The sequence below is a fragment of the Rhinichthys klamathensis genome, unplaced genomic scaffold (assembly GCF_029890125.1).
Source record: "Rhinichthys klamathensis goyatoka isolate OS25496 unplaced genomic scaffold, OSU_Roscu_1.1 h1tg000192l_1, whole genome shotgun sequence".
NCBI lineage: Eukaryota > Metazoa > Chordata > Actinopteri > Cypriniformes > Leuciscidae > Rhinichthys > Rhinichthys klamathensis.
The window spans coordinates 142,259-167,394 of NW_026606718.1; the positions used below are offsets into that span (position 1 = coordinate 142,259).

Here is a 25,136-nt window from a genome sequence, read left to right on the forward strand (position 1 = left end):
GTGTGTCATATACATATGGCGTTTTGTGATCTTGCAACTGCAAACAGTGAGCAACACAGAAAACTGACTGACTAACCGTTAAAGTTGAAAGTAAACGCTACAGCCACGTTCCACTCACCCGTGACCCGCGCAACTGACGCTTACGCATGCGCACAGAGAGACAGATATAAAGAACCTTATATTTAATACTAAAAACTGCAGAAGCAGTAAATAAAGCAGGCAGAAATTCTGAAACGCCTCCACAAGAAGAAAAATATAAACATTGTAATTGATTTAGTCTTTATCTAATTGCAGACACCTCAAGAAGGACCGTGCACAACTGACAGAATTGTTAAGGGCCAAGTCCATACTAGAGATTTATAGCAAATTCCTGTCTCAAGATTTTGAAAGATAGCAAAGTACCGAGATAGTATATATAGCCTATGTTTTGAGATTGTACAATTTCCACAAGAATAAATAAATTAATCTAAAGATCGAAATCATACCAAATATGCAATTCTCTTTTAAGACCCCCATGAGGATGTTCTGCAACATTTATATTGGTATTAAGAATGTGTCATATTTTTACAGCTCACAGAAGGGTTAGAGCACAGTATTTAGGTCAATGTAAATTTAAATTCCAAAGATGAAATTGTTCCTGCAGCTCACAAAATTTCTGGCAAGGGTATGACAAAATAATTTGAGGTCTTACTGACCAACCAGGGACCTTCTGCCAGATGATGATTGACAGGCCCTGGAAGTCTGAGGCCTCAGGAAACTGGCCCCAATGACCAAATCTAATAGTCCAGCCATGGTTGTCTGTGATTGTTCAGAAGGAAGGAAGGAAGGAAGATGCCATCACTGCCCCTTTTTTAGCGGATTTCACAATGAGGTTCTCTTCTCTGGCTATTGTGTTGTGTGTGTATTTATGTAATCATGTATTTTTATGTTTTATATAGGTTTACATTATGGAACAATAAATTTGACTTTAAAGTTGGCATGAAACAGAATTTGCGATAGTCTTTTCGTGATGTATATCCGAGTGAAAATGCTTGTAATCAAGAAAAATGTAGGCCGGGACTTAATTTTGTCCATCTGAAATTGATTGGGTCATTGGATGGTTGTGGTTTGCTAATGCAGTGATGTCATGTGAGTGACAGGTTGATGCAAGATGGCTGCGTCAAAAAAGCCTACTCTCTTCAGTAGGCTACTTATTTTGAGTAAGTAGGCTAATTGCCTAATTACTCAACAGCCGCCTAAAAAAAGTATGTTTGGCTATAGTGTGTGAATGGACGTAGCCTGGCTATGTCTGCAATACTGTCATGTGACCTTCCAACGTCAGTTTTGTGGCTTTACTGCCATTCATCCTCTCCCGTGGTCCCTTGCAAGGCCCTGTCCCAAATGGCGCACTTCATGCGGACTTTCGGTCTTGTGGACTTAAATTGCGAGTGCTCGCCGAGTCTACGAGTCCGTAGGCCGTCCCATTTAGCATTTTAACGCTCTGAAGTGTGCTCAGCAGCGCCCCCTTTGTACCCTTGAAGCGGTCTTCCGCGAAGCCCGCATAGATGCAGGCTCCACGCACTTTAACTACCCAGAAATCCTTGCAAAAGGCCAATCAGACAACAGATGGGAGGAGATTCTGCTCACGGACAATTGTTAACATGGCTGAGAAGAAAATATTTAAGTGTAATTATCATTATGGTTTTTATGACAAGTTTATACAAACATTATGATCATCGGCCAGTGGTTGATGTCTCAAACATAGGCTAATAATAGCGAGCTGAATAATACGATCGCATTATGATTAATTAAATAAATAGAACAGAATGTCAGGGCTTTACTGAGTCATATGTAAACACAACAACAATAGGCAGCATATTTCCCCGAACCTGTAGCTCCTGTCCATAACAACAATCAGACCGTCTTCCTGTTTCCGGCGTGACGATCGAGTCTGTCCCAAAAATACCTCTCAATGCGCCCTCGCGGACTCGCGCTAAGGGCCCTATAGGTCTGCACTACATGACGTTACCAAAGTGTGGACTCTGAGGAAGTCCACAAGTCCGGAGTGTGCCATTTGGGACAGGGCCCAAGTCCAGATACTTTTTGCCTACTCTTTATGAGTAGCATACTGTGAATTCAGACATAGCCTGTAGACTTCTTTTGTCACATAGGCCTAGCCTACTGTTTTTTGCCTACTAGCCTAGTAGGGAAATATCCGATTTTGTATGCAGCCGTTGTTGCAAGAGGGGAAGTTATATTTTGCTTAAATATAAAGATAAAAAGATTTTAAAAAATAATGATGAATTAAAAAAAAATAATGATGTGCAGATATTTAAATATAATTTATAATAAATACGGCAATGTTCCATAAAAATTAAGAATTTTCAATTTTGATTTCATTGAGACTTTAACTTGCTGTCAGTAGGCACTAGGTTTTGAGACACAACCACTAAAAAGAGAGAAAGAGAACCCTGACACAAATCCTCATATTTTGTAAGACTGTTTCGTAATGCCTTTTCCTCTTTGTTATTTACTGCTTCCAGCATTTAACACAACATTTCCGTAAACTGATGCTGTGCGTAGACGTCAGGACAGATAGAGGGAGTGAGAAAGAGGACATTTTGTAGAGAGAGAGAGAGAGAGAGAGAGGAGGTGGAGACACACACATACCTATACAAGTGTTCAGTATTGATATACAGGCCTTTTCGTTCATATTCAATATAACTTTCATTCTAGCCAGGATTATTATCGCTCGAACAGCTGGGATTCCGTTGGTCCATTTTAACGGCTTATTTTGTTCGTTTCCGTTTCGGTCTTTTCTGGTTTCTGTTGGATCTTTAGTGTCTGGCTAGCGAGCACAGCTAACCGCAGCTAGCCGGATAAATCTCCTCTTTCCTTGGCCTCAGGAGCCCAGTACACTCACAGAATGGCATTAAAACGAATTCACAAGGTAAACTATTACATTTTATGTTAATAATTTTAAATTTACTGGCCAAACCCTTTGGTTTTTCGCTGGATATCTTATAGAAAGATAGCCTATGTTAACAAATGCTATGAGGATAGCAGGCTTGGCTATGAAGGTAAGGCTGTTTTTGTTTTATCATGTTTAGTATTATGTATTATAGTATTATTTAGTATTATGTATAGTATTATGTTGTTGTTTATTGTATTATTGTTACCTCAAAAAGGAATGCCGACTTTTTTTATTTATCTACGTTATCTATCTATCTATCTATCTATCTATCTATCTATCTATCTATCTATCTATCTATCTATCTATCGATCTGTTAATTAATTCATTACATGTAGGTTAATACCCATAAAGACAGATGCCACATTGTAATAGTTAAAGCTAAAATAACTATACGACATTCCTAATATTACTGGTTAAAAACAGAGGAAATACTGGAATCAGATTTTAGAAGGTGGATGAGGGGGATTTTATGTGGATGTCTTTCCTCTGTGAGTCACATCCAGGTAAACACAACCTTATGGGATTTCTCATGTTTGAACACTCATGGTGTTGGTTCAGGCGAATGATATTTATGAATCATCTCAGCCACAGAAGTACTGGTTGGGACTCCTATATGGGCATATAATGCTGCCTTGTTAGTTCTTTGGGTTGTTCTTGTCTCTTTTAATAGTGATGTTCTTTTATTTTGGTAAACGCAACAAGAACTTTGCGTCATTGCTAGAAGTGCTTCCTGGAAAGCTACTATGAGCACATAATACTCCAATCAGAAATATCCGGCCCATACCAGCATGAAGTAGTTGCACAATAGTTGTTGAACTTGGCGAAAGGATCATTTTCACCTGTTTCGCTGACTTTGAGAGCTTCTATGAATTAGACTGACACAGCAGATTGTTTGCAGGCAGACGGCCAGATACTTACTGAGTTGGTCCCACTTTCTGTGACTTGTTGTACCCATATCAATCAGTTTTCAGGGCTTTGGGTCGTTTAATAGGGAAATGAAAAGTATGGCAGATATTGAAAGATGAGCTGAGAATTTTGGAACAGCAAATGCCAAGTGGCCACACAGACGACTGGTTGAAAATACCAGCAACGTGCAGACCTATCTCAAGTGGGAGGGCTGGTTTATTCCCCACACCCTCATCTGAAGTATGCAAGCGTAAAAATAGCTGCCACTGTTAGTGCTGATGTTCACACTGTCCTATATTGGTTGGCTGAATTGGTGTCGTACATTGACTCTCGTAAAGGCTTCCTCCACACATGTCATCCAGGCAGCTTTAAGGATGGCAATTTTTGTTGATCTGGCATTTGTCTGTCAATTAACAATAAGCTGAAATGTTATTTACACAGAATGGCCTTGAGTCAACTTTGTTGTTCTCGTGTGGCTTGTGACTGACTTTAGTTTCTAGTTTAGACTGGTTAAGTTCCTCATTAGTACCTCAGAGATGAATCTCAGATCCATGTTGTTTGATTATTTTGCTTCTCGCAACAAAGAGTTTCTTCAACTCGTTTCAACAAGTTAATACAGCTAAATTATACCATTTTTTTATTGAATTCAGAATACATTTTCTTATTATATTCTTATTTTTATATTATAATTAATAATACAGTGTTTAATGTCAAAAAGCAGAAATAAATTTGGTTCTTCGGGACAATAATGAGGTATGATACCGGTTAAAAAACAATATCAGTCTGTGGTTTTAATTTTTACTCGTAATCTTTCAGGTCTGAGCAACTGATGTTCTCATAGGCATTTGTATGTTCGTCAACTGGTTTTGTATTCAGAGATGTGCAACCTGTCAACAGTATTATGAACTTAAACAGTGAGTCTACCTGTATTTGTTTTGATGTTTCCATCTCAGACTTTCTCATCATCAAAGAAAGCTCTGACCTCTACTTCCTGTATGGTCACATGTTCACATGCACAGGCAAGTGCTGCCAGAGGGTTGCCTGCACTTCGCATTCATGAATTCTCAGAAACTTGCTATTTTCTCAGAAGTGGTTTATATAGGCTAGTCACTGTATTTTCCCATAAAGAGAGACCGAAAGATCTAGAACGGTAGTTATTTCCTTGTTGTCTAAATGCCTAGGTGTGGCCAGAGATCAGAAAACTAGTTTATTATGCCAACATTCTTCATTACTTAAACCAGTGCAAGTGTACTACGCCTTATTAGAGGTGTGAATATTTACTTGCCACAGGATTCCATTCTTTTCCTCCAATTCTTTTATTAATAATTACTACTGTATTAATAATCACAATATAGTTATTTTTTGTTATTTTATCTTTATTGAAAATAATAACAAAGATGCAAATAACACAGTAGAACAAACACAATATAAGAAACAAATTAAATTAACAGTGCTTTACTTTTTTTCATTTTACATCCATTTAACAGAAGGATTCAGGAAAGACATAATACAGAAATATTATAATCAAATTTAAAAAATCACTGCATAGTCTTTAGTCTATTAATTACAAATAAGTGGATTATTAAAGCTACAAAAGTTATTCAGTCAAGAGCAGTGAGTGTTTCCGTCTTTTCTTTTGGTGCTTGATTGACCTAATGCACGGATTTAATATAATGTTACACACTTTATTTAAAATAAAACAGCACGTATTATTATAGGCCAATTCAATTGCATTTATAAAAAATCGGTTCTTTTGTTTTTATGCATGGATGCAGAAATGTTCACAGCATCACTATGCATCATAAAAATTATTCTCTTCCACAGCTAGGCCTATACACCTTGTTGTGAACACTTTGACCCTATTTCACCTAGAAATCTAGCCAAAGCAGAAACACTGAAATCTGTGCTACCTGAAGACCTTGATCAAGTGCTGATATTGTAGGGAGTTGTTTGGAGTGGACAATATTGGTTTATTTAGGCCTATGCCAATCTTAACATGATTTTTACTAATTATTTTTGTATATTTTTGTTTTTGATGCAATAATAATAAATTATAACTAAAGCAATTGTACTGCAATAATATAATCTACACGATGCTAATATGCATTTATTATTTTTTATCATTATTAAAATAATGCTTAATAATAACATTCATTGTTTGCATAAAAAATACAGTAGATATTGTGAAATATTCAAGTTTTAAATAGTTGTTTTATATTTTAACATAATTTAAAATGTAATTTATTCCTGTGATTAATATTTTTCCAGGATTCTTTGATTAATAACTTCAAAAGAATTTATTTGAAATATAAATCTTTTCAAATATTATAAAATGATGAGTTTTTATAATGAGAGATTTTCTTTTGTTGAGAGAGTGTGAACTTGAGTTTTGTTTCCCAACATTTTAAATCTAAGAACCAACTGCAGACTGTTTGAAATGTTTATTGGGGCAGCGTGAACTAGCCATTAGACCAGCTCCAAAATCGTGATCAAACACTGTATCGTTTATAGAATGTATATTTGGTTGTTGTGTGTGGCAAAAGAACTTCAATTGGTTTGACTTTATAATAACCCGTAAAGAAATGAAAAGGCTGATTTCTTTAATATCGGGTCATAAAGTCTGGTCACGGTGATTTTTGCCAAGTAAGACATGGTCCTGGATCAACATATTTTGCTGATCCTGGAGCAACATTCCTGTCCAAAAATGTAGTCCTAAGCCTATCCCTATCCCTAAACCTCACCCATTACTTATCCATGAAAATAAGAGGGAAATGATAGTAGAATAACACTGATGTAGAAGCACCTAACCCTGGTTGCAATTCTAAACTTGACATAAACTGTAAACTTGTCCCTCACATCTGATTGGTTGATTGGAATGTACTTGGTGAAATCACATATACTCATAAAGTATATTAACCAGGTACAAGGGGATAGGCAACAGACTTCTCTGAATATGACATATTCTGAGACTAAAATCAAAACGGTTTGAAGTGATCCTTAGATTTTTTGCTGAACTCGCTGGCGTTTGTGGTTTTTAGGTGATTGTGAGGAAACCAAAAGAACATTTTGCTCAATCATCTTCTGATGTTCTTTGTAAAGTTACATTAAGACATCAGGACTGTCATTTCCTGCCTGTTTTTTCAAGAGTTGAGAAAGCTGTGAAATTAAAGGATAATCTGTCCACTGTTCTTATCTTATGACACATGAGTCTCCGCTCTGATTGTTCTCCTGGGTCAACAGTTTGGGCCTCGGGGACAGAAGTGCGTATAATTGTGACAGTTAATTAATTGCGTGTTATCTGTCTGGAAGAGGAATGCATCTGGATTAAAATGAAAGGACTGAAATCTAGATTTCAGCTGTTTAAATGGCTAAATGTGAATTATAGTAGAACCAGATAACTGACACAAGGACTGATAATGTACTTGGAATCAAAACCCGATTGCTTATCCAGTACATTAAAAGAGACGATCAATCAGAGCATGGTACATTATAACTGGTGTAATGTCTTACTTGTCCTGATAGTGGAATAAGACTCTTGTTGTAAAAACGAAATTATTATACATGACATTATGAACCAGCTGTGCAACTTCCTTGACACACCCGTGATGACTGAACGTTTGCACAGACTGTCTTGTATATTGCTTAATTGCTTCAAACCAAGTAGGTGTTTGGCTATTCAAGAAGATTTTCCATTTTACACATAGTCCTACTGTGTAAGAGATGTAATAGACAATTTTTTGACACGTTCCATGTAGACTCTGAAATAAAATGAGGTTATAAAGCTGCATGTATAAGAATTATGAAAGTTAAAATAATTTAAGATTCAGTATACAGTAGCATGTCACAGGAAATGTTACCTTCCAAAAGTCAACTAGCTTTATATAATTCTATCAATAATTTGTATAATTAATTATATAAAGTAAATATGAGCATTTTTTTTATCATAAGTGACATGAAACATGGGAGCAATGGAAAAGGTATTTTTCATTTTGCCATTTTACCTCAGGAATGAAATGTATGGAAACTGTATTGATGGATGAAAGATGACATAGTTGATTGGATACCCAGAATTAAGAAGAAAATAAAAGATCCTGTCCAATACTGATGCATCCTCTCTGTCTTTAGGAGCTGACTGATCTGGGCCGGGACCCCCCAGCGCAGTGCTCAGCAGGGCCGGTTGGAGATGACTGTGAGTGATTTTGCTGTTTGTTTTCATTCCCTGTATCCGAGCGCATCACAGAGCCCACCGTAATGAGACGTTTCTTGCTCTTTATTTACAGTGTTTCATTGGCAAGCAACAATTATGGGACCTGTGAGTGGATATATGTCCTTATTTGCATATGCATGTTAATGATGGATTGTGGCATTTATTTGCATGCAGTGTCTGTACTGTTATAACACTGAATTCACTAAAGGAGTCACGGAAATCGTGTAACATTGTTCTGTTGTTTTTTTCCCCTTTTTCTTTACAGAATGACAGTCCTTATCAAGGGGGTGTGTTTTTCTTGACCATTCATTTTCCTACAGACTACCCTTTCAAACCACCTAAGGCAAGAATCAAGTATTTAAATAACCTTCAGGTTTAATCTGTCTGTAAAGAGTCCATTCTAATGAGATTGTCAAGTTTTTTATTTATTTTTTGGGCTCATAAAGCTCAGACTACAGGAGTTTCAAGCCGATTTATGGCCGATTTACCCCTCCTGACATTACCCCTCCTGACACAAAAATCGCGTTCAGGGCATCAGTCGGTTCCAATGTTCGGCCCAGATTATCTGGTAATGTGAAGCGTTTACAGATCAAATCTCAAGCCTCCTGATCTGCTTATCAAACATGTTTGATATTTAGGATTTTAAATCAGGATGATTATGACTATGATTATGGCAGTACTTCCACAATAGCTAATGAGAGACAAGTCTACAAGGAGAGAGAAGCGACGGGACTTTTGAAATGGCGACCGCGAAACAAACAGCTGTGAGGGTTCGGTGGACAACAGAGATGGAGGAACGGCTGGTCGAAATGTGGCAACAACACAACTGCCTTTATAATGTCTCCTCATATAATATCTACAGCATGTTGCCGCAACACAGTATCCATTTTGTTTACATCCTCTTCCCCGTGAGATCACGTGAGGTGCTAAAGCTGGCATGATAATCTTAAGAATATCTTGTCTGTGATGCACCATGATTTTTAAATCTTGTAGTGTGTGCAGGTTTGAGATTTGAAAGAAGAAAATCGGCGAAGATTCTCCTTTTGAGCGTGATGCAACCAGATTTCACAATCGGTTAAGATTTAAAAACTCCTGCAGTCTGAGCCTGGCTTTAGCAGTATTTTGCACGTAGTCCGGTTCCACAAGAGAAACCTGCTGCTATTCTAGAGATCTACTGTAAAATATCAATTGGTAGGTTTGAAATGTATGCGGTTTGACCGTCTGTTTCACCCTCTAATTTGCAGGTTGCTTTCACCACAAGAATTTATCACCCAAATATTAACAGTAATGGCAGCATCTGTTTGGATATTCTAAGGTCACAGTGGTCTCCTGCGTTAACTATCTCTAAAGGTGAGTCAATTAAAATTAACAGGGACCAAAATCCTTTGACAAAGTCATTTTATTGGATAGCCAATAAACTGTATGCACTGATATTGTTTATGCCATGTGCCAACCTCTCTCTTCTTTCTGTTGCAGTTCTATTGTCCATCTGCTCACTGTTATGTGATCCAAACCCAGATGATCCATTAGTGCCAGAGATAGCACGTATCTATAAAACAGACAATGAAAAGTAAGTGTATTTGTTTATCTTGAGCCTTATAAATAAATCCAGGCTGTTTGTTCTTTAGCTGATGTAAATAATAGAGATGTCATATAGATAGGGGTGTGACAAGATCTTGTACCACACAAGGTCTCGCGATATTTGTCGTCGAGGTGAAAAGCTGTCTCACGATATCAGGATGACGGAATTGAGTTTGTGGCAAAACCTTTTACAGTGCTTGCATACTGGGCTGTACCCACCATTGAGGTCCGGACTAGAGCCCGACCGATATGGATTTTTGGGGGCCGATACCGATATTAGGGAGTAAAAAAAGCCCGATACCGATATATCGGCAGATATTATTTATGTGTATATTATAATACAGTAGCAATATTATTTATGTGTATTATAGTACAGTATACCAGTCAAAAGTTTGGACACTTTCCTATTGGTGTGTACAAACTTTTGATGGGTACTTTACACAGTAGCTATAAACAGAATAAATATATTTTATAAACACATTTTGCAATGATCACTCAAATGTGGTAATCAAACACTTGTGTGACACAGATATGTAATGGAGGCAGGGGGAATGATAGAATGAGAATTATACAGCTGAGCTGTAACCAAACTAGTTTGCATTGCATGTTATATTATATTATATTCTAAATACTGTTGCAAAATCTTCACTAAAGACTTTGTCTTTTAATTTAGTCATAACTTGTATCAATAAATATATAAAAAGTGTCACTGACAAAACCTTATTTTCTTCTATTTTTACTCTTAATTCCTCTAATCTCTACCAGTGGAGGAAAAACTCAGATCTTTTTACTAAAGTAAAATTAATAATATCATAATGAAAACGTTTTTAATTACATATGTACAGTACTTTTATACCTTTTTAAATAATTAGTAACCAAAATGTACTAAACGTGAAACTAGGCTACTTTAATGCAAAATGGCCCTATATAAAGTGTTATAATTATATACATATTTGGAATATTGCTTGATGTTGTAACGTAGCGTTATCAGGCAGAATGAGCTTTAACACGGTGTCTACACCGGACGCGGCCGTTATTGCTCGCGTCGCAACAGCTGTTTACCCGAGACAAAGCAGAATCAGTTTACTGTCGGAGATCGCTCGCGCCACGCATTTTAATCAATGTTTCATCAACCAATTGCCTTAATAAATAAGAAGTAGGCCTAAATATAGCAGACAATATAATCAGGACTTCTCAGCTGCGCGCTTGCAATAGTCACAAGCTCACACAATACGTGACAGAGGCTTGTAGCAGAGAAATCAATTCTGTGAATTACACCGCGCAAATCACAAGTAGGCTACTACCCACCGGATGAAGAAGGGTTGGCTCTCAGTCTCCTCAGGCTACATAAAATATTCATTTTATTTTATTTTTCGTGTTCGCATTTATGAGGAAAAACAATGTTACAGACGCGACAGTTCAGAACTACGGACGTGAGCGCTCTGAAAGCGGCACTAAAATATGCTTTGAAACTTTCACATAGACATCAAACAGAAAGCACAAAACCTTTCGTTTCAAAGTGAATTTCGTTTTGTATTAATTGTATCTTAATTTTAATCAATGTTTCATCAACCATTTGCCTGGATTTAATTTATAAGAAGTAAATATAGCAGACGATAGATAATCTCGACACGGAGGCGCCTGCGGGTGAACTGGAGCTCGTCTCATGAACCGAAACTCAGCGTATAGACCTGAGAATTGAAATATATCTATATTAAAATGTCTACTTTTAAACAGAACAATTCAAAACGAAAGACAGACAGACTCATGTAATCGTATGAAATGTGCATTTCTCTCTGGCGCGCGCTCACTGAAGATCGCGAGTCAGCATCGTCAACTTCATCTTTGGCTGACACTGACTGAAAACACTTGTTTATTAATAAACAATTAAAATGTCTCCTTGCTATATTTGTTGTATTCATAATCATTACTTTTGCCAGTTCTTGTGACAGCTTTTAGGTGCTTTATTGGCTGCGCCACCCTTACATGAATCACCGCACCCGCATTTTTTAAAATATTCATTTATCGGTTATTATAAATGCCGATACCGATAGTTAGGAAAATGCCTAAAATCGGCCGATAATATTGGCCCGCCGATATATCGGTCGGGCTCTAGTCCGGACCGCTTTATTCTTCTGAAGTGTATATAATAAAGGTTGTAAAATAATTGCCTAATATCAACTCTACTTTGGTGCTGCAAAGATATCACACAACACCAAGATAACCAACCTTCTCATCTGAGCTGCCTCAGCGGTCCAACACCGCTCGTCTATGTCAAAATGTTTGAGATGACCAATCAAATCAAAGTAGGTGGGCTTTAAGTTCACAAAAGCGGCTGAGTGCGAATCACAGCGAATCACCGCTTCAGTTAACGGTCATAGTGCGAGATAAGATGTAAGTAGCTTAACTAAACACTTTATATTTGACCGCTGTTTTATAATAACTGGTAAAGAACTGACAAATAATGAAGGATGCAAAATAATAAACTTTTGTCTAATTTTGCTATTTATTTATTTTTAAATGTATATTTTACGTGATTCATGTAATGTATTTCGTAACTGTCGACGAGACGAAATATTAACATTAAGTCGTTTTCACCAACTCTACTATCAAGCTAACATTTTGGGACCTCTGTATTTACACAACAACACTGTGGTGTTTATAAAAGATGATGATTAGTTAAAACATTACAAAATGCACCTGCATTATATAGCATTTTGTTACTTTCAGTCGAATAAAATACTATTTTTCCAGTCTTATATTTCGGCATTTCTTTTAAAAATAGTGTTAAAATATTGTCTCGTCTTGTTCTTGTGGAACCAATATCGTGTATCATCTCGTGAGCTAAGTGTATCGTCATTCACACCCCTACTTTTAGGTTGTGTGAATAGTTTGATGTTTCCTTTCAGGTATAATAAACTAGCCAGGGAATGGACAGAGAAATATGCCATGTTATAGGGGTTAAGGTGAGCAAGGTATCGTGGGAGAGTGTTTTTGTGTGAGCATGAAAAAGGCTTACTAATCTCTGGACGTCACCATGTTGCAGAATTGTTGGTCACTACTAGTAGGTGTTTATACTACTGGATACTCTGTTATTGATGGTGTTCATAACTGGATGTAGCTTTTTTTAAAAATCGTATTATACTTGAGACATACCGGTACACTACCGTCTAAAATTGTTGGTCCAGTAAGATATTTTTTTAAAGAAATTAACTTATTCAGCAAGGACGCTCTAAATTTATCAAAAGTGACAGACATTTATAATTCATAACCCCTCAATAAATAATAATTTTTAAAAAATAACTATTTAATTTTTTTTTCTTTTGAGCTCTCTACTCATCAGAGAATGCTGAAAAATGTGCAGCAAATCAACATAGAATGATTTCTGAAGGATCATGTGACACTGAAGACTGAAGTAATGATGCTTAAAATTCAGCTTTGCCATCACAGGAATAAATTACATTTTAAAATATATTCAAATAGAAAACAGTTATCTTAAATTATAGTAATATTTCAAAATATTACAGTTTTTACTAAATTTTTCATCAAATAAATGCAGCCTTGGTGAGCACAAGAGAATTCAGACCCCAAACTTTTGAACGGTAGTAAGGCTGGAAAAAATGTCTTTTCAGTTTTTGAAAATGAATTTGTTTTCTTGCTACTGAAATTAACATTATGCATGGGAAATGTTTGCATATAAATTGGATTGATTTGTAATATATATATTGTGTGTGTGTGTGTGCACATACTGTACATATACAGTGTGTGTGTGTGTGTGTGTATATATCAAATTCACTTAGAATGTTGATGATTTCTGAAATGTGTTTTTCCAGAATCATTTTTTATGCATTATTATTTTGATTGTGATTTAATTCATTTTCATGACTTGTGGAAATAAATGATAAATTAGGCTATTTATATGAAAAATTAAGCAGTTTTCACACAAACCAGCCAGTTATGTTTTAAAAAAATGTACATGTTTTAACTTTCAAAGGCCATGCATACAAAAATCAGATCTAAATATGTCTGGTTTTATCATAGGTTTGATGACAAAAGGTTTGGTTGAGGTAAACCGTTCAGGCTAAAAGTAAATACTATAAGTAATGTTTAGAGTAGCAGTGTAGACGTGGAGAAGATGCCACTGTGTTTGACCTTGAGCTGTTTCTGCACTCTGTGTGTTTATGTTGGCCAGTGCCGAGTTGGCAGACGGTCTGCTTACCCAGCATGTGTGACAGTGCCTCTGCACCAATGCCACACTTCATCTCTCTTTCTTTCTCTTGCTCAGGTACAACAGAATAGCTCGGGAATGGACTCAAAAGTACGCCATGTGATACCCGAGGAACATCAGACCAATCTGCAGTTTAGCTGGAAAAAGAATTGAACAACTTTTTTTTCTTTTTTTTTTTCTTCCCCTCAATGAATTGACAGTTCCCCATGTATTCAGACTATATCAGTTCTGCTTGTTTTCTTTTTTTTTTTTTTTACCCCTTTCAACCTTCATTCACATGCTGTAAAAAAGAAAAGAAAAAAAAGACCACAGTATTGCAAAGATCACCAACTTTTATGTTCAGAAAAATGCTCGTGTCAAAGAAGCATGTTTTAACTACGAGCTCAGACCTTTTTTATTGAGATAAGAAAAGAAAAAACATAACTAAGGTGAAACCATCGAACGCTTCTGACTCACGCCACTGGCTAGAGGTGCTATTTCAGAAAAAGAAACAACGATTCTGCAGGTGCCAGCGTACCTCAAAAAGTCGATCTTTTGCTCGGTTGGCCTTCATGTTTTTATATGCTTTTACAATAGCAATGAGAAGAACTATGGTCTGTGAAATATATTCTTGCTTATATCTGACTGTTTCTTACCAAATCAGTCACGTCATTGTATCAGCAGTTACGGAAAATATATATTTTGCATGTTAATGGAACAGTTAAAGTGATTGGTCTGTGGTCTGCCAAAAATGAATATCTGCAGACGATGTTAAGCAAATACATGTCCACTTTTAGAGTCTGAGTACTTATTTTGTTACTCCTTTTCTCTCCTCTTTTTGATGTTTTTAGAATGGGGAGCTATTAGTTTGTCTATTCTCCAAAACACTGTTCTCTCATTGCACTGAATATGTGATTGGAAGCTCTCAATGGATGTCCGATCAACTAATAGCTCCACTAGCTGTTCATTTTGTTTGCTCAATAAAGTTGCTAAACTATCATTTTGTGTTTCCTTCTGTGGTATCACTGAGAGAAGTCCTTTTGAGAACCTTGCATATCTTCATAATTGCACTTTTCATTTCACTGTATTCAATATCTGGGACAATAATGTTACAGGAATGAACGGAATTTGATACTGTAGTTGTTTGACCACGTTGCTAACATGGATGACCTATCGTCCAATTGAGATCTCTCAACAACTGCTGGACTATAATTAGTTCTCTGAAGGAGGAACCCCGGTTGTGAGGTGAACAGCAGCTAACCAACACCATTGAAGTTGTCATTGATGTATATGTGGACAGATGTAGAGGAGTGCCCATGTTCAAAAAGCACAATTAATTGAGCTTTTTAAGACACTTTAAAAAAATAAAAAAGAATCCCGGAGAAACCTGCACAGGTCCAAATTATTTATTTTTGCTGAACTTAGATGTTTTAAAAGGCCTCCCTACCTGACGGTATTACATATGCCCAAAACCTCTTTAAGGATATGGGACCTGTAAACCATTTTAGACTCTTTGTTTCCATGTTCAAAAACAGTACATGAAAACAGGTTCTTCCACAAGTGGGCGCAAGAGGACGTTTTTGAAAGCAAGACATGAACATGAATTACGTCAGGGAATTTCCAGTAAGGAAGTCAAGCCGTCTATTCAAACGTCGCGTTGATCTCGACATGATTTACTGTGATCATTCCCGACCGGCGATTAAAATCGATTGATCGATCGATGCGCCTTTTAACCTCAGTGGGCCTTCTGCATATCCATGTCTGGCAGACGCAACGATCTTCCTGAATAAGGAGCCTGCATTGAACTGACTTTCTATGAGCTTACATTAGTTGACTTCAGCGCAACATGGAGAAATAAGTTGTAACGAATAAGAAAGCTTGACTCGGAATCCCAGATCCCAGCTGTTTGATGTTGATCCTGAACCTCGAATATCTGCCAGGAAAGGTAAGCACCCTCGTAGATCCAGCCATGCTTGTTGTCTTTTTGAGTTGCCCATGTTGCCATCTAAAGGTTGTTGTGATACTTGTATCAAGTGCTGCTGAACTTCCTACTTCTTGCCTCAGAGGCCAAATGTACATTTTAGCTCTCAAGGACTTTTGATAAACTCGTTTGGGTGAGTACGAGCAACTCATGATGCACATTAATAACTTAATGTGTTTTTGATGGAAGTTAGTCAGGATCCGGTAGTACAACGTTTGAGATAAGTGACTGTTATGTGTTGTGCTGGCCGTGTGTCAAAATCTATCAATAAAGACAGTGGGCATCAAGGCGCATTCAGTCCGAACATCCGGAGTTGGTTAGAATTTAAGTTTTATTCTAATTTCAAATCTGATGTTCCAAACGCGCGAGATCTAGTTTGTTTTATATGAGCTTGGATTTATTAGAGTCTAGTGTCAGTAGAGACGAGTAGCTATTGTTTGAGATTTTGATTCATTTCAATAACGCTAAAAATGTTTTGAAACGCCTCAAATAATTTGCTCACTGATTCGTTCAGTGAACGATTCACAACGCCAGTAGAAGGTGGCGACTGCGCGAGACAATTAGAATTTTCTTTTCCTTTGCTGTGAGTGATTCACTTGATCTTTCACTCCGCCGATTCCCTACAAATGACAACAAAACAGATTTGCATTTTCATCCATCGCAACTACTATAAAAAAAGACAGAAAATTATTACGTGCCTGCATCACCTTAAAGGGTTAGTTCACCCAAAAATGACATTCTGTCATTATTTACTCACCCTCATGTCTCCAAACTCGTACTTTCGCTCATCTTCGGAACACAAATGAAGAACTTATTAAATCTGAGAGCTTTCTGTCCCTACATAGACCGCTACGCAACTGACACTTTGATGCTTCAAAAAGTTCATAAAGAGATCGTAAAACTCCATATAATTTGAGCAGTTTTGTCCAAGTTTTCTGAAAAGACTTGATCGCTTTATATGATGAACATATCAAATTTAGGCTTTTATTCATAAACATTGATCAGCGAACATAAACAGATGCTCAACCGAACCTGCTTGAGCGCGCGAGAACAAACCTCATTGGTTCTTGTCAAAGCTCAAAAGAGCTGCGTAACACAAGAATGAACCTCATTGGTTCTGGCGCATCAAGCAAACATGCTTAAGCTTCGGTTTACCACAACTGATGTGTGAGTTGATAAATGTTTAGATGTGAATAAAAACCTAAATTCAATCTGTTCATCATATGAAAATTTAGACAAAACCGCTCAATTTATATTAGTTTTACGATCTCTTTATGAACTTTTTGAAGTGTCAAAGTGTCAGTTGCGTGGACTGTCAATCTCTATTGTGCACATTCCTTAAAGGAGTAGTTCACTTTAAAATGAAAATTACCCCATGATTTACTCACTCTCAAAGGTGTATACGACATTCTTCTTTCAGACGAATACAATCGGAGTTATATTAATAAACACCCTGACGCTTCCGAGTATTATGCTGCGTTCACACCGAACGTGAATTGAGTGTCTGGCGCGATACGGGCGAGTGATTTTATTTGGTGCTTTTTGTGCATTCACGCGTTTGAAGCGAATTCGCATCTGACGCCTGAGTTGAAAAATCTGAACTTTGGCATCTGTTCGCGCCTCATTAACCAATCAGGAGCCTGCTTGCTGCTGTCACGTGGTGAAGTGACGTGATAAACGGGGACAGGCCCGCCCGGAGTCACTTATTCAACATGGGTGATGATCCTCTCTCCGATGCGGGACAACAGGTCATCAAACTGGGCACGGGACAGGCGGAAGTACCGCTGAAAGTGGCCGTCATCCAGGCGCAGCTCCTGGAGCAAATGGTGAAACTCGCCAAACTGGGTACGCCTCCGGAGGGACTTGGTGTGAACGCAGCATGATCATGGCAGTGGATTGCAACCATCTATGGCTCCGGGGAGTTAATAAAGGCCTTCGGAAGCAAAGCGATGAGTTTGTGTTAGGAAATTATCCGAATATTTAATTTTAAGTAAAATTCTAGCTTCCTGCCAAACTGCCATACGCAGTCAACTTGCGTCTAAAGCGCCGCAACTTATGACGTCGGAAGTAGCGTAGTGCATCATGGATAGCTAGTGTAAATAGTGCATTACTCGCATAAATTGCGTTTAAGACTTAAGTCGAATCCGTATGTTCGTTTGGCCGGAAGCTAGTTAACAGTGGCGTAACGAGCCAACACTGGGGCCTTATGCAGGATTATCAAGGCGGGCCCCCCTACTACAACGCGTGATGACGCAATGTCCACGAGCAGGCTAACATGAATAGGACAGGATAGGATCATAGAGACACAGGCAGCATATAAGAGATGAGATGACTGACAAAATCAGGAGTAGCCTACGCGCAAAACAAAAAACAAAAAAACAAACACTGCTGGTGACGGCGCACCTTGACACATTGTTACTCACTGCTATGACTACACACACATAGGCCTAGGTCCAAATACATAAAAAAAGATGCTCACTTACATTATAGCGGCATTTTACGGGTTTCCTCTGTGCAAGTTGTCGAATTAAATCCTTAAGATCTAGATGGCGCGCACAGGCATTCTCAATTGACAGTATGGCAATTCGCTTCACTCTCTTGCTCCATCTCAATCTCGATCTCCCCCTCCTGTGTCATCTTTTTAAACAAGCTTCCTATTTTTGGTAATTTATTAATTAATTTGTCAAATTCCTCTTTTCGTTTGCGCTTTTGAAAGCCACTTTTGTGTTTGTAATTTGCCGACTCCATATCTGTCTCGAGTTTTTTTTTACTGTTTTGCACGCAATACTCATATTCACCCGGGGATTCCCCAGTCACAATTCAAAACAAATTACACCAAAATCCATCATTGTTCGTTTCAAACATGTATTTAATGAACAGTAAAATATGTTGTTGTCATTATCTATTCAAATAAATTTGCGAAAAATTAAAATGCGATCAGACTAAAAGTAGTAAAATGCGATAGGGGGCCCCGCCCCCGGCTGTCAATCAATATCTTCCAGTCACGCGGGCCCCTGATTGGTCCGGGCCCGTAAGCAACCGCGTACCCTGCTTACCGATAGTTACGCCTGTGCTAGTTAATTTACTTTGTAACGTGTTACACAAACTAATCGCTTTGCTTCAGAAGGCCTTTATTAACCCACCAGAGCCATGTGGAGTTCTTTTATGATGGATGGATGCACTTTTTTTAGCTTTAAACTGATGGTTGCAATCCACTGCCATTATAAAGCTCGGAAGCGTCAGGGTGTTTTATTAATATAACTCCGATTGTATTCGTCTGAAAGAAGAAAGTCATACACTCCTAGGATGGCTTGAGGGTGAATAAATCATGGGGTAATTTTCATTTTAAAGTGTACTCCTTTAAGTGAGCATAGGGTCTGTCAAAGGAGGGACAAAAATCTCTCAGAAAAAGATCTTCATTTGTGTTACGAAGATGAACTAAAGTCTTATGTGTTTGGAACGACATGAGGGTGAGTAATTAATGAAAGAATTGTAGGTGAACTAACCCTTTAATTGTATATGGTTGGCCATCAGTCATGTAACACGTTTTCCATGAAACAGAAGTTGTGGTAGTCTTTTCTTCTCTATTGTGACATATCCAAGTGGAAACGGCTTCTTGAACATGAAAAAAATGTAGTAGGTCGGGACTTGATTTTGTCCATCCTGAATCAATGTGCACGGACTATTCCATAAAAATGATTTCATGGTGACTTTAATGCGTTTGCCGCCTTTGCTTTCCTTGCAAAGGACATTGACTGAACAAAATGAAGAATTAGCGTTTCACATCCCCCTCATATTCTCTATATTATATTTTCAGTGTTTTACTACTTTTGGACATGACTATTTTCTGAAAATGAATCATAAATTAATTTGTTTTACTTTTCTTCTTAGGAATCATGGCTGGAGAGGACACATACCATCCGGGGGTGAGGAAATGTTTTCTACAACGTTTGGAGTCACAGTTGCCATTCGAAACTTATTTTACTTCAGGAATCTGACATTTTTCTGAATATTTTGACTTTGGTGTCCATTGTAAGACCAGAGAGTAAATAGGCTCAGTTTTGATTTCATGTTAACTCTAAGCTTCTGTTGCCACCTGCTGATTTATTTATGAAAATGTTTATTGTCATGAAGACTACATAAATAGCAGACAGCGCACAGGTAGCATGAAGCTTATACCTTACAATCATCTTCACATGGTAAACATAGACCACAGAGCTATTTTTGTGTGTTTTGTAACAGATGAATGCCTTTGAAGGCACATACGCCTGATAGTAAATGATTAAATTTGAAACAGGACATATTAATTTCTGCAAATACCACAGCATCACACAGGAAGTGTCTCTTAGAAAGCTGAGGAGGTTTTTCTTTTTCCTGCCTACTGTGGTTGATATTTCACCCCTAACACAGCAGCAAATTAAGATCGAGACTAGAGTTTGTTCAGTTTTGTATCCTATCCACATATGTCTGTCTACACTCACTGCATGCATCTTACACCTATGCTATGCTAATAATCTGACTCCTAAATTCAAACTCTCTTCTTATGCAACACTGAAAAAGCTCTCTGTGTTTATGGCACAAAGTCACGAAGCTCTTTCTAAAGTACGTTGTAGCTTAAATTAAATTCTAAACGTTTACAAAAGTCGTAATTTCATGCATATCATTTTATGATGTCTTTATTCTGAATAAGCCTTTATTAAAAAATCATTCTCTACAGTATATATGGAAAGCAGCATTATGTGATTTATTATGCTGTGTGTTTTTAGTAATTCTCAAATTATGCCTTTAATGTGATTTAATATGTTTACATGACATGCATAATATGGATATGACCAAATTATAAATATATGAATAATAATAGGACTATTCTTGTGCATATAAACTCATTGTTTTTCTTTTTATACTCTGAAGTTCATGGAGCCAATTGAATTCAGTAACGACACAATGTGGATGACCATGGACCATACAACATTTCCAGGCATTCACAACAATAATGTTATGAGGACAGCAGGTAAGAGTTTCCTTCCAGTTCGAGTTTCATTAAACTTGTCGTTCAATCAAGGTCTTAAATTCACCATGAAACAGAAGTTGTGATAATCTTTTTGTTCCCTATTCTGATGTGCATCTGAGTGAAACGGCTTCTTGAACAAGAAAAATTGTAGGGCGGGACTTGATCTTGCAGGGAATTGATTGGATGGTTGTGGTTTGCTATTGCAGTGATGTCATGTGAGTGACAGGTTGTCCCGCCTTCATGCCAGCAAACACATCATCAAAGAAGAAAAGAGATGTTGCTGCAAGTGGGAGGGAAAGTTATTTTGAATAAAGATTAAGAGGCCACATGAACAAAAATGATGCGCACAGACCAATCATTTATATACGTATAATAAATACGGCAACATTCCATAAAACAATAAGAATTGTTTCAATTTGATTTCATGGTGACTTTAAAAATAAGATAATTTGCTGAATGGATGCAGTAACACTAGCCTGCATTTCCCCTTTTTTTTCTTGCTCTATTCCTTCCTCAAGACAACAGTAACACTGCACCTTATGATTCAGTTAGAGATCTAAATCTGATAAACCGCACAGTGAAGCGGTGTGATGTTTTAGAGAAGTACAGACACTTTAAAAAATCCTAGGAACATCTCACTCAGTGATGTCACACGCTGTCATTTGTGTATTACTTGGGTGGTCGCTACAGGAGCAGATCTATTTTTTCCCCGCATTTTTCGCTTCCTTATTGGATTGCTACGGAGCCCGGGAAGTCACCTGTGAAAAAAAAAAAAAAAAAAAAATTAAAGTTTAGGCAATAATAATAAAGGGCTAAGATTATCACACAAGATTTTGACGCACATCATTCATATTAAATCGTCTACTCTTTTCCAACATATTCCACCATTATTGTGGAGCGCGCCGGAGCGATCACTTGCATTTTCCTATCAACAACAGTGGAAACAACTTCAAATACTCCATAATTTCTGGTCATACAGAAAATAATAATCATTCGCAACCACTTTTATTTGTGTAAACTCACAATAACAAGAAAACGTTGTGCTTTTGGAAAATAAAAGAAAACTTTCATGGTCTCTGTGAACTGGAGCGCGTCTCATAAATGAACTGAAAAACAACGTATACTAGCAGCCTCACGTACATGAGAAATATACCTATATAAAGGTGGAAATGAACTTTTAAATGAACAAATTCGAATCGAAAGCAAATACCGTAATCCATATGAAAGGTGCATTTCTCTCTAAAGGCGCATTCGCTTCACAGCAGAGATGTAGTTATGTTTGCAGCCGACACTGATTTAGAAAACATTAGTTTATTAATAAACAATTAAAATGCCTCGTTATTTTTTCAGACACGTTTATTATCATTAGCCTGCTTTTGCGGCCCGATTTATGCAAGCGCTTGAGCGCGGGATAGGCTATATTCCTCCATGCACCCAGCATTTGAGCAGAAATTAATAAACATTTTTAGTCGACTAATGGCTTAAAATAATGAATGACTACTAGTCGACTAGAAAGATCTTTTGTCTATGGCAACTCTAATCAATACATTTAGTTGACATTATTTACTTAGTAATTAGTATCCAGCTCTTTACATTAAATTAGTTGACTGTTTTTAAGGTTACAATCCTTTATACATGTGAATATTGTACTGTATCTTGAAGATTATTGTATTGTATCTGGGTCATTCTATTGGAAATGTTCATTTTTCTGTCCCTATCCTTTACAGAAATATTACACTTGAAAACACTTTAGGGTTACTATTTCTTTATATTTTTAAATGAAACAATGTTATTTGAACAATTACACCTTCATGAGCCATCAATGTGGCAATATTTGTTTTTTAATTAATTATATAATTCCATGCACCACAGAAGTGCTCGTCCCCACAGTCATGTACAGAGGGAAAATGCTTTATTTAGATTTTTTATTTTAAAAACAATAATGTATACATAACTATCAAATATATTATTAAATGACATAAAAAAAAAAATGCCGAATAAATATTATGCAATTTATAATGAAAGTAGTCGTCCTCTGGAGTTGTGTCACTGGTGCATATTTAAACAAAAATCTCTTATTTTTAAATAAAAATCACACTGATGACATTACTTGACTTCCTCCTTCCAATTTCCTGAATATCTGTGCAGAAAGACCCATAGTAAATCCACTGTCTCTTTTCATTTGTTCAGAAATTTGTCTCATTATTTCACATGAAGCTTTTATTTGAACTCACTGGTATCACCTACTTTATTTTTAGGGAATTGTAAAAAAAACTAGAATACAAATGTATTAAACTACTTAATTTATTTAGTATACCATTATTGACAACATGTGGTTTGATACCTTGCAGCAGCCATTTTGTAAAAATGAATTTTTCATGAAAATTGTCACTTGTATTACTGTCACTTTTGTCACCTTTCTTACTGGCAACACCAGTGACTCCCATTTATATATATTTTAGGAACTTTATTCAAAGCTATTCATTTAGATTGTATGCCAAATGTAACAATTTAGTCTCATCTACTAAATGTCACATGTGACATGATGATAATTTTACATACATTTAATTCTGTTACACGCAAAAGTTTATATTGAAAGGATCATTAAAGCATCATTACTTGATTTTAACTGTTTTTAAAATATTTGTACATTTTTCAAATACATTTTTGTGCAAATAAGCTAACATCATTTAAGCACACTTATAAGAAAACTGATTAAAATAAATAAAACATAATCTCCTTATTTGATGCATTATTATTATTTTTCCGTAACTCTGACTACATGTGCTGAAAATAAGAGAAATAATATTTCATAAAAAACTTTAATATTGCCAAATAAGTAAAGTAACACCAGTGACAAAAAAAATGGTACATGCAGTATTTAAATAAATGCACAAAAAATATAAAAAAAATCATTAAGGTGTCATTTATTTGTGTTTTCATAAAGTCAAAGGGTAATCTAATAATGTTGTATAAGTTTAAATGTTAGAAAAAGAAATCAATTTTAAGACATCTTGCCATACCAAAAGTGGACTTTTATGTAGAATTACCGATATTATTTTAGAAATATGAAGATTGAAATTGATAATAAAAAAATAAGCACATAATGTTGTAAGAAAATAAACAACTTATGTTCTCTTACATGTGTTTTGACTACTTTTTGTATTTTGTATGATTATATCTCTAGGTAAGCTATGTTAACAATTTTTTTATATATATATTAATATATTATATATAAAACTTATATATAACATATTTTTTTAAAAAGGCCTCATTGATTAAATTTGCCTGGGGCCCCCACTCAGTGTAGGCTCACCTCACCCCATACCCGCATCAATTGAGAATCTCTTTAAGAATGCAGATGCAGTTTTGATACATTTTTGATACAAATATACATTTTGATGTATTCCACTTAATATACAATAAAACAATATACAATTAGATTCGTTAACAACGTACCACTTGGTGTTCTTCTAAAATGAGGGCGGGCCACAAATCACAGTTTACAAACCCGTGGGAACGGATTGCGAAAGCGTGGGCACGGTTTATGAATTTGTGGGTACATATTGCCAAAACATAAGGCCCGGTTTACAAATATGAGAGTGCGGATTAGGAAATCGTGGGTACGGTTTATTAATCCGTGGGCACGATTTGTTAAACCGAGGGAACCGTTTAAGAATTCGTGAGTACGGTTTATACAGATACAGGGCTGAAAAAACTATCAACAGCTCTTCACCGCCATGTGGTTACATGAGAAACCCGCTTTGAGATAAGTGTAGTTTTTGGGGCTGCCACTTTTCGACACGCTCTCTTGATCTACCTGAGCATGCCCGTACAGCTCCGAAGAAATCTGTACAGTTATGGTTAAAAATGTTCTTTCAATTTTGAATGAAAGACTATCAAAAAGGCACACTTGAAGGAATAGTTCACAAAAACAAAGAAAAAAATCCAAACCTGTGTAATATTTTTTTCTCTGTGGAACACACACAAAAAAGATATTTTGATATCTTTTGCTATGTCTCGAGTGTCTATGTCTTGAATTGTAAAGCTGAATTACACCTCAACCATGATCCAGAAATAAAGAATTTGACATCTTTGTACCTACTTAGTATGTATACTTCAGTTCGAGAACATGTATACTTCTGTTGTGGTCCACTCCTCATGTCCCTTCTGTTAATATGTGGATGAATCAAATTGCTAGTGTCCTTCCTTTAGAAAAACTAACTTGTGACTTACGCCGGAGGTCTAATATAATGATTCCTGGCATATTTGGTCCCCTGTTAGGAATTT

At 36.6% G+C, this 25,136-nt stretch overlaps 2 protein-coding genes across 4 annotated transcripts in view; both read left to right on the top strand.

Annotated features, from left to right (window-relative positions):
• Positions 1–2,600: 2,600 nt before the first annotated feature.
• On the top strand, positions 2,601–14,041 carry ube2d2l (ubiquitin-conjugating enzyme E2D 2 (UBC4/5 homolog, yeast), like). 2 transcript variants are annotated; one of them, XM_056262371.1, is made up of 8 exons: positions 2,601–2,929; positions 7,985–8,048; positions 8,140–8,171; positions 8,332–8,409; positions 9,311–9,416; positions 9,543–9,636; positions 12,557–12,613; positions 13,933–14,022. In XM_056262371.1, the coding sequence occupies exons 1-7, from the start codon at positions 2,906–2,908 to the stop codon at positions 12,603–12,605; spliced, it is 447 nt and encodes a 148-aa protein (XP_056118346.1). In that variant the 5' UTR covers positions 2,601–2,905; the 3' UTR covers positions 12,606–12,613; positions 13,933–14,022. The 2 variants fall into 2 exon arrangements, with proteins under 2 accessions (XP_056118346.1, XP_056118347.1); XM_056262372.1 differs by lacking the exon at positions 12,557–12,613 and having other exon boundaries at positions 2,604–2,929; positions 13,933–14,041.
• Positions 14,042–15,453: 1,412 nt separating this feature from the next.
• nfkb1 (nuclear factor of kappa light polypeptide gene enhancer in B-cells 1) overlaps positions 15,454–25,136 on the top strand; it is a 39,253-nt gene continuing 29,570 nt past the window's right edge. Inside the window, exons 1-4 of one of the 2 annotated variants that reach the window (XM_056262369.1) lie at positions 15,454–15,799; positions 15,889–15,968; positions 19,727–19,761; positions 20,747–20,840. In XM_056262369.1, coding sequence (XP_056118344.1) covers positions 19,732–19,761; positions 20,747–20,840 — 124 coding nt within the window. In that variant the 5' untranslated portion in view covers positions 15,454–15,799; positions 15,889–15,968; positions 19,727–19,731. The remainder of the gene's footprint in view (positions 15,800–15,888; positions 15,969–19,726; positions 19,762–20,746; positions 20,841–25,136) is intronic. The other variant, XM_056262368.1, reaches the window with a different exon arrangement.

Coding starts and splice junctions, on each gene's coding strand:
- ube2d2l (XM_056262371.1), top strand. CDS start 2,906: ATGGCATTAAAACGAATTCACAAG. Junction 2,930..7,984: donor CATTAAAACGAATTCACAAG/GTAAACTATTAC, acceptor CTCTGTCTTTAG/GAGCTGACTGATCTGGGCCG. Junction 8,410..9,310: donor ACCCTTTCAAACCACCTAAG/GCAAGAATCAAG, acceptor TCTAATTTGCAG/GTTGCTTTCACCACAAGAAT.